The 10,216-nt window shown below is 41.4% G+C and overlaps 1 protein-coding gene across 1 annotated transcript; it reads right to left on the reverse strand.

The window, feature by feature from the left end:
• Positions 1–4,616: 4,616 nt before the first annotated feature.
• slitrk2 (SLIT and NTRK-like family, member 2) lies at positions 4,617–9,808 on the reverse strand. Its single transcript, XM_017438201.3, has one exon. It carries the CDS (start codon positions 9,467–9,469, stop codon positions 6,689–6,691), a length of 2,781 nt encoding a protein of 926 aa, XP_017293690.1. The 5' UTR covers positions 9,470–9,808; the 3' UTR covers positions 4,617–6,688.
• Between the last annotated feature and the right edge of the window lie 408 nt (positions 9,809–10,216).

The following is a 10,216-nucleotide window of genomic DNA, read 5'->3' on the forward strand; positions in this document are numbered from 1 at the left end:
TCCTGTCTGACCTAAATCCATATTTTCTTCAAGCTGCAGAGACTGAAGTTTTCATGTTTAGAGTTGCAACTTTCTAGTACTTTTTCTCTGCTAACATTTATAGCACCTAATAGAGTATAACCATATAACTCCATTCATTTTCTTTACCTGCTTTTTTTGTTTAGGGTCAGCTGGCACGTATCTCCAGTGGCCTTCACAGGGACAAATTTCTGTACATACCGTTCATGCTCTCACTCATACACAGTGCCAATTACAATTTATCAATTAACTAAACATGCATGTTTTTGGTCTGTGGGAGGGAACTGGAGTACCCAAAGAAAACCCATGCATGCATGAGGAGAACCAGCTAACTCCAGACAGAAAGGCTCCGGGTGGGGCATGAACCTTCTCACTGTGAAGTGAGAGTTCTAACCACTACGCCACTACAATAATTCCAAAAACCATAAATACCTTTTTTAACCATCTACAGCTTTCAGAGACTGCAAGATTTTCTTCACATAGAAATACAGTCCCTGACAGAAGTTCTGTCGCTTATCCAAACAAAAGCTTATAACCTGACTTTAAATTCATCCATTGGTTTTAGAAATGACTTATATGAAAGCTAAAACCCTCCCAAATGAGGTTTAATTTACAGAAATTAAATTGCTTCACTGCAGAAATAATGACCCTTTAATGAACACAGAAAGGTCAGATTTTGGCAAGACAAAAGTTTTGTCGCCTTGTCATATAATGCACCCAATCCTAGTTTACAGCCTCACATGTGCTCACTAATTGATAGGTTAATTAGTGAGTGTGTATAAAAAGAACCCCAGCACCCCAGACCTTCACTTGAACTGCAAGTTGACTTCTGACAACATGCCAGAAATCCACCCTGTGGCCAAAGCCTTGATTATCAAGAGGCTGAAGACTAGATCCACTGTAGCGGTGGCTGGCACCTTTAATGTGTCTCAGCGTCAAGTACAAAGAATTAAAAAAAAGATTTGAAGAGACTGGAGACGTTTCTGACAAGCCCAGGTCTGGCAGACCCTGCAAGACAACTACTCAGGAGGAACATTTGTTGGTTAGAAAATCCAAAGCCAGCCCCTTTTCCACTGCAGCAGAGCTCCACCAGGCCTGGTCACCTCAAGTCCCTGTGTCAACTAGAACAGTTTGTAGGATTCTGTCTCGAAATGGCCTCCATGGTCGAATCAGTGCCCAGAAACCAGCACTAAACAAAAGGCAATTAAAAAACCATGTGGCATTTGCCAAGGCCCACAGTCTGCTAAACGGATGGGCGCTGGAAAAGTGGCAGAAGGTGGATTTTTCAGATAAATCTTCAGCTGAATTACACCGCAGCTGCCTCAAATACTGCAGGAGACCTACTAGAGCCCGTATGGATCCAAGATTCACCCAGAAAACAGTTAAGTTTGGTGGTGGAAAGATCATGGTCTGGGGTTACATTCAGAATGGGGGTGTGCAAAACATTTGCAAGGTGGAAGGCAATATCAATAGCCTAAAATATCAAGAAGTATTAGCTACCTCTTAGATTCTCAATCATAAAAGGGGTCAAATTTTGCAGCAGGATGGTGCTCCATCTCATACATCCATCTCTACATCAAAGTTCCTCAAGGCGAAGAAGATCAAGGTGCGCCAGGACTGGCTAGCCCAATCACCAGACATAAACATCGTTGAGCATGTTTGGGGTAGGATGAAAGAGGAAGCTTGGAAGACAAAACCAAAGAATCTTGATGAACTCTGGGAGGTGTGTAAGACTGCATTCTTTGCTATTCCTGATGACTTCATCAATAAATTGTATGAATCATAGTCGAACTGCATGGATGCAGTCCTGCAAGCTCATGGAAGTCACACAAAATATTAAATATGGCTCTAATAGCACCACAACTTCATTCACCAATGTTATGATATATATCTTTTTTTATGAAGTAAATTATTTGTTTGATTTTCAAATTACTTTCTGTGGGCGACAAAATCTGAACTTTCTGTGTTCATTAAAGGATCATTATTTCTGCAGTGAAGCAAATTTATTTCTGTAAATTAAACCTCATTTGGGAGGGTTTCAGCTTTCATATGAGTCATTTCTAAAACCAATGGATGAATTTAAAGTCAGGTTATAAGCTTTTGTTTCCACAACATGGATAAGCGACAGAACTTCTGTCAGGGACTGTACAGTGAAGCTAAGTCTCCACAGAGGAACCCCTTTTTGAAAGGCAAAGGCAGAATGATAATGTTTTTGCCTGTGTTTGCCTGTTAGCAAAATATCTCAAAAAAACCACTGGAGAAGTTTTAATGAAACTTAACAAATAAATAAATAAAATCATGGAAAAGACAGATATACCTAATTCACTTATGGAGTCAAACTAATTCAAGAAAGCCTACACAAAATGGCTTTAACTCAGTGAACCTTAACAATATTAAACTTAAATTTTGTGTGGTAGTAGCAGAGAGTCATTCAGTTATTCACATCTTGTGCATAGAATTGTGCCTAATATTATTTTGAAGGTTTGACCAAAATGGCCACAATTCTGTCATTTCTCAGTATAAGATGATCTTAGTTTAAAACAAAATTCCTTCAAGAAATGCTAGGTCTTTAATTCTGGATCAGTGTTCGCCTGTCCTTCTGGCAATTTCTATACATTTTACTTCAAGGGCCACTTTCAAGGCTTTCAGCAATTTAAAATGCATTTCACTCTCTTCTAATTTTTCAACAGTTGCCAGGGAGCTGTGAAATCTATTTGAAATTTAAAGAAAAGTCAAACATATTTTTACACTGCTGAAATTGCCCTTCAGTACAAACAAATCAAGCAGTGATTAACAAAAAAAGCTGAAACCAGCAAACGGAACCAGCTTGACTGCAATAAACACAGCTCCCATGTCCCTCAGGCTCAGATTGTGTGATTATTTTTCATAAAAGGTTTCCAGTAAGATTCATAAAAAACAGAAGGAAATTCAAGGAAGTTTGATATTTCTATTTTAAAAACATGAAAAATCCTGTCTGTTATAATGGATGATTTTTCCAGCAATGTTTCAGCACCTTGGATAGCAACACAACAGCCAGCAGAGATTCAGTGGACAACGAGGAAAAAAAGAAGAAAACATGGAGATAAAAGACAGAGCAGGAGGTGGAGGAAGAAAGGGAACGCTGAGAGAAGATAGAAAAGGGGAACAAAAGGGTGAAGAGAAGAACTTGGCCGTTAGTAAGCTATTTACAAAGTATAAAACAAGCCAACGTGAGCTGAAGGACTGAAAATAGAATCAGCATGAGAGCCCTTTATGAGAGCCACACAATGCACAGAATCTAATGATCTAAATACACCCTCACAAACTGGTAGAATTTAGGGGAAAGTTTAGTCATTATTGAAGAGATATTCTATCAAAAGCTTACCAATAGTGCATTATCCAGACCCTCCAGGATTTTGTGATGTTGCGATCGCAACTATTAAAGCATAATCAAGCAAACCCCGCAAAATCGCAACTTTTTGCAACTTTGTCCAAAACACAGCAACTTTAACCCAATATTTATTGTTTCTAAAGTGATTTGCCATCGTTTCTGCGGTCTTAACCCGAAATAACTCACAAAAAAGACATGTGACGTCACATCCTGTTAACATCAGAATGCCGGGAGCGTGCAGGAGCAGTGACCGAAGCGAAAATGTGTGCTAATACTTCACATTTGCCCACAAAGATTTCAGCAAAGGACTGCGCAAAACACCGCAGTGAAGTTAGTTTTAAGTTGGATATTGGATATTGGCGCTCCGCGGAGTTAACGGCGTCTAGCTCACGGCTGACCCTAAACAGGAACGCTAATGTCGGCCAACCGTTCCTAAGTGAATCACCGCGCGTGAGGGAAGAAGCCGGCAGAGAATGGCTGGCCGACATTAGCGTTCCTGTTTCGGAATGCTAATGTCGCAAACCAGTTTCCTACCCGGCTGCAGGAGAGTGGGGGGAAGCTGTTTTGCACGTCCTGCAGTGTAATCATGGAACATAAATGCATCGACAAACACTTTGTGTCTGCAAAACGTGAGGAGAGCTGCAGACCAGGGACAATCCAGAAATGGTCATGAATGTCCGTTTATAAGCTATCAAAGATCTCAAATAAAGCACCTTGTGATAATGTCAATGTTTGTTGGTAATTATCTTACAAAACTAGTAAGTATTTTTGGTTTATATATTAAAAGTTATGTTTTTTTATTGATTTTAGTAAAAACAAATCGCAACTTTTCATTGCAACTTTTAGGAAAATGCCCTGCGAAATCAGGCATTTTAGCAATCACAAAAAATGCCCGCGAAATCCCGGAGGGACTGATTATCAGCAGTGACATCAGTCATTGAGCAGAGTTTGAAGAAAGGAGCAAAAATCTTCATCCTAGCTAGGCTAATGGCTAGCAAACAAGGCCAATTTTTTAAAATCAATTTTCAGGCTTACAAAGCAACTCTTTCTCCAAAACTAGATATTGGTGTTAAAAAAAACGATGTTAGCTAATATTAAACCTGTACATTTTGGCATGGCACTGTTTATTTAGTCTGATGTTTTTCAACTGAATATTTCATACTTTTCAAAATATTTACTTTGATTTGGATTAAAATTCCACATGAAAAATGCTACCATTCTGCTCCTTTTAGCTTTAGCTGGATGATTATATTGATAATATGACCATCAATATTGGTATTGTGTTATAGGCTATACATTAGCTTTGTGCAATGATGTACAGGATTTTTTTTTTCTGTTTTCTTTTTTATTTAATTATGTATACATTTTTGTCATTTTTATTGTATGCTTTTGTGGTACATAAACATTCTCTTAACAAGTTGCCTATTCAGCAGTACCAAAGGAATATATAACAGTGGACTTTTCAGTAAATAAACTTACTACATTGGATTCAATGTAAATATTGTTCTATTATAATAATAATAATTATTATTTTCTTCCTCACTGCAATGTTTCACTGTACAAAACAAAATTTACACATCGCCCATATATATATAATACACACATACTCACATACACATTTACATTTATTTATATATTTAGGTCTGAAACATGATATAAAGCAGGTGCTTCTTTGGCTAGCCCTTAGCTTAGCTTGGTCATAAACTTCTGCCCTTTTCTCTGTACTTCATGATCGATGACTGATGTCATAGCTGAAATGGTACTATTAATAATTATTTGACAGAACATTACTGCAAAAGTGACCAGACTACCTTTTCAACATTTTTGTGGAAAAGAGCAAAAAGATCACCCCCCTTTGTTAGCTTCTTCTTGATCCATATAGCCTCTGAAAAACGTTGAGGAGGATTGTTCACCAGATGGCATCCTGTGTTGCTCCAGACTAGCCTCCATATTCAGCACAGGCACATTTCCATTAACTGCTTATCCACTAAGGTACTACTCACAAATTTTAACTGCTGCACGAATGACAATTCTCCTCTGTGTAAGCTTACGTAAAGAAAGAAAAAAACTATTTTACCACATTCAGTTCGACTCAGAGCCCAATCAGTAGCTTTTCTAGCATTACAATCACTTCACAGCTTACAATGATATTCAAGTAGTGTAATTAGTGTGAGCACAGTGGGGTGTGTGAAAATGTTTTGTCAGGTCAAAGAAACAAGGAATCAGCAGTATCTATTACTCAGAAGAAGAAAGATAAAAAACATCTATTCTGTCAATTAGAGGGTTCATTATATTTCATCAAATATGCAAGCAACAACTTTACTTTCACCCAACACACACACACACACACACACACACACACACACACACACACAGTGCAGCACACCTCAACATCAAAAACTGTGCATACTCAAAAATTGACCTGGAGCTCAGGATCTTGACAAAGTGCTTCAGTGAAAATTTAATGGCGCAGTCTTGCTGCACTGTATTGCTCCTCTACAGCAAACAATGTTCTGTGTAAGTTGTACATTTCATCTTATAACAAGACATTTTATTTCATAACCAAAACAGAAGAAAAATAAGGTTTTCCCTATCAAGAATGAATAGATATCATTTCACACCTGGTCTCAAGTTCATGTTTTACTCTTTTTTGTTTTTAACGGACAAATAAATCTACTATTTTACATAAAGATTTGAATCATTAAAATACGCCACTTCAAAATAAATTGCAGAGACCATTGTTATTAAAATAGATGAGTGCAAAGGCACTTTCTGGATATTAATAGTAAGATTTGCCCCTTGTTGGGTTTCTGAAAAAGCTTTTCTGTTATGGTTGAACACTCACCATTTATCTGTAGGGTGCATATGTACAGGAATATCAATCTGTAGCATTTCTTCTTCTTTAAACAGTAAGAACTGCTTCTGTTCACTGCCCTCACAGGAATAATCAAACACAGCATCATGAAAATCACACGGCTTTGATTTTACACAGTCCCTGCCAATTACATACCTGCTGTCATCAGAGTCTTTAAGAATTTTATATTTCAACAAAAAAACAAAGAAATAATTTATACGTTTTTAGAAGGGAAAAATAGAACTACATAATAATATACTTCTTATATTCTTTTTATACATATTTGAAAAGAAAAGGAAGAGGAAAAAAAACAGGCCATCAAATGGTTTGGTTCACTTCCAGTTCTTCATATGGGACTGAACACAGAAACAATAGATATATAGTGAGGGCTATTATGACAGTAACTGTGATTAGAATAAAACCCGGAGTGGAGTCCTGTTGCTATCTTACAGTTGGCTCATTGCAGTCTGTTTCTCCAGAACCTCCAGGTAGTCTGGTTCTGGTTTAACCTTCCCAGGGAGCAGCAGTGACGGATGCTCAATATTTTTGGAGGCATATTCCGACCCAAAGTATTTTCGGGGAGTGCTGTACAGCACGGTTTTGTTAAGCCTGTCCTGGTTGGCCACATGCCGCTGGGCTGTGGTGACCCTGTAGGGGGGCACAATGCAGGGTCTCTTGGGCAGCGTGCAAAAGTTGTAAGTGTATGGAGGAGCACCTACAGCAGTTGGGAGCTCCTTATTGGGCCTCTCGCCTAAGTTTTGATACAACATTTCTGGGGGCTCTGGGGTGGTCAGACTGCATATAGTTGGGGATTTATCCATAAAATCCACTGCACTGATGGTGTAGGCCCCTGGGCTGCGAGTCAGGACATCATCCTTCTTTGAGTCCAAAGGCCCGAAGCTGAGCTCCTTTAGGTTGCGATAATATGCCACTTGTTCACCATCCTTCTGCATATAGATGGGGTTTTGGCACATAGAGCCAACAGGTGGGGGGATGTAATTGTAAATGTGGCTTTCAGAGCTTTTGCTTTGAGTTGGTTCTGGGGTGTACGAACCATACTGCACTTGGAAAGAGTTGAGATCTAAATTGTTGGCGCTTGTAGGAACGTGCTCCACCCCTTTGCGCCGCTTCAGAACAAAAACAAAAAGTCCTGCACCAAAGCACACTGAGAGAATAAAAACAACAAGAAGGCCCAGAATCAGGACAGAAAGGGGGACCTCAGGATGTAGTTCTGGAGTCTGGAGGCGGGACTCCGTGGGGTTCACTGAGCTAAAAGAAAAAAAAGCAGAAGGAGAAGATGGAGTGGTGGCTTCAGTTGTGGGGCTCATTAAAGTAGGGGCTTTTGTTGAGGGTGTGTATCGGAGCGGGGGTGGCCCACTGGGCTCAGGACATATGGCCTCGTTGCGGAGCGAACGCAGCAGCCTGCCTGCGTGCTTTGAGGGAGAATCACAGGTAATTTCATTGACCACCACGCTGGTGCTAGACAGCTCCATCCAGTTTTTGAGCGCCACAATGTCGCAGGTGCAGTCCCAAGGGTTTTCCTGCAGGTCGATCTGTATAAACGCAGACAGCTGGTCCAGAACACCCTGAACCGGAAGGTATGAGAAGTGATTGTTTCTCAGATTGAGTCGAGTGAGCATGGTCCCCCCAAAAACATTGTCGGGGAGGGATCTCAACAAATTGTTGTTGAGGAAAAGCAGCTGAAGGTTGTGCAGAGAATTAAACGTTTGTGGTAGAATTTCTTTAATAATGTTGTATTCCAGATACAGATACTGGAGGGACTGCAGGCCCGCAAACAGAGATTGAGAGAGAGACTCTATGTAGTTCCCATTTAGGTAGAGCCGCCGAAGGTTGGTCAAATTCTCAAATGAACCTTCTTGTATCACTGCAATCCTGTTATTTCCTAAATGGAGCAACTCCAGGGAGCTGTACTCTGTCAAATCCATTCTGTAAATCACTTGTAGGTAGTTACCTGTTAGATGGAGTTTCCTTGGGTAGGAGGGCTTGGGATTCAACTCACTGATGTTCTGTAATTTCCGCTCCTGACAGTTGATGTTCAGTCCACTGTCTGGGTTTTGCGACGTGCAAACACATACGCTGGGACACAGCATGGGAACAGGGGAACGAGTTTGGTAAACCATAATGGGTCCAAACACATGTCTGTCCTTTGAGATACGAGGGGTGGGTCTAAAGCGCATTTTGGGTGGCCTAGAGGCTTTTGGGGAGCGTGTGGGGGTGATGACGCTGGCATGGTACGTTGGATGTGGCACCCCTTGGAAGTTGGAGTCAGAGGCATGCTGAGGACGCTCCCCGGCATTCCTGCGTGGGCACAAGTCCTGCTTTATGAGTTGGGTGATGTCTTTTCCATGCAGTCTGAATGGTGTCTCACACACAATGTCCCCCACAAAAACAGAGATGGTGTCTAGCCACGATTTGAGGGGGATCAAGTCGCAAGTGCAGTTCCAAGGGTTCTCCTCCAGCTGGATCTCCATGATGCCACCAATGTGCTCCAGCACCCCTGCAAAAGGCAGCATTTTGAGTCGGTTGCCACGTAAATCCAAGTGGGTGAGGAGCACAAAGCGAAAAATATTGGGAGGCAAAGCCAGCAGCAGGTTGTCATTGAGGATCAGCACTTTGAGCTTGTTTAACTTGCTAAAAGCACCTGGTTCAATGGTGCTGATATAGTTATAGTCTGCTTGTAGATACTCCAAACTCTCCAGTCCTGAAAATGTGTCCTCTTTAATCACCTCTAGATTGTTGTTGTTCAAGTGGAGTCGCTTCAGCAAGCGGAGTCCATTAAAAGCTCCAGTTCGGATCTCCTGTAAGCCATTATTCCCCAGATGCAGTGAGGTGACATTGCCATAACTGACAAACTCGTTGGTGCTGAGTCTCGACAGGAAGTTTCCATTCAGAAAGAACTGGGAGATTTTATTCAGCGGGGCCTGGAACTGACTGACCGTGGTGAATCCCTTGTTCTCACAGTTTATATTTAGGATGTTCTCCCGATCCTCACAAGCACAGCGCATCTTGCAGATGTCTTTGAGGGCTGAAGTTTTGCGGCTCTCCGTTTCAGATGGTGACAGGCTCGTGACCGTGAGGATGCTCAGAAACAGGACACTGCTCAGCATTTTTACAGCCATAAAAGGGCTCTGAAACATAGATCCAGCATTTAACTTTGCAGCCTGAGCTTCAGGAGGAAGAAAAAGAAGGATGTAATGAATTATCATGAGCAGGAGAGATGAGAGAGGAGGAAGAAGCACTCATACACACATAAACACACACACATATTTACACACACACACAAAGGAGTGCAGTAAACAGGCGCACCGCCGGTATTTTGGTGTTAAAATGAGAGCATGAAGCACAGGGATGGCGCAAATCTCTCCACTGACCTTCAGTTTGGATTCTAAACATGTAAAAAAAGAGCCTTAAAAGGAAATTAATATTAGTTCCTGGGAAAAATTAAGGAAAAAAGGCAAAAATTAATTAGATCCGGTGGAGCTGGTGGACTTGGCTCATAGTTGGAAGAGAACTGGTGCCGCAGCCCCCTTCTCCCCCCTTCCCTCCCTTCCTCCCTCCCTTCCTCCCTCCCTTCCTTCCTTTACTGCTCAGCCCGTTTTATTCAACATCTCCCAGATCAAGCACCGTCAGCTGCGGACAGATAATCAGTGGGCGACGCGGGCTGTGGAACCCTCCCACTCAGCCGCGTCATTCAGATCCAGGAGGAAAAAAACAGTCACAGACCATAATACTAAAAGACAGCAAATTCACTTTTAAAATATCCAGACCAAGGTGCACCAGTGACGACAAGCTGTGTTTCCTTACAGCTTCCAAAGCTCAGGGGCGAGGAGAAGCCAAGTCCGGAGGAAAAAAAGAAAAGAAAGAAATAAGCAAACCTTCCCAGGAAGAGAGAGAGAAAGGAGCTGTTCATTCCCGAAGCTCATAGGTTCCTCCTGCTCCTCTCTGCGCACCGA

Source organism: Kryptolebias marmoratus, linkage group LG9, assembly GCF_001649575.2.
Source record: "Kryptolebias marmoratus isolate JLee-2015 linkage group LG9, ASM164957v2, whole genome shotgun sequence".
Taxonomy (NCBI): Eukaryota; Metazoa; Chordata; class Actinopteri; order Cyprinodontiformes; family Rivulidae; genus Kryptolebias; species Kryptolebias marmoratus.

Excerpts from the sequence above, each read along its gene's own strand:
- slitrk2 (XM_017438201.3), bottom strand. The coding sequence starts at position 9,469 with ATGATAATTCATTACATCCTTCTTTTTCTTCCTCCTGAAGCTCAGGCT.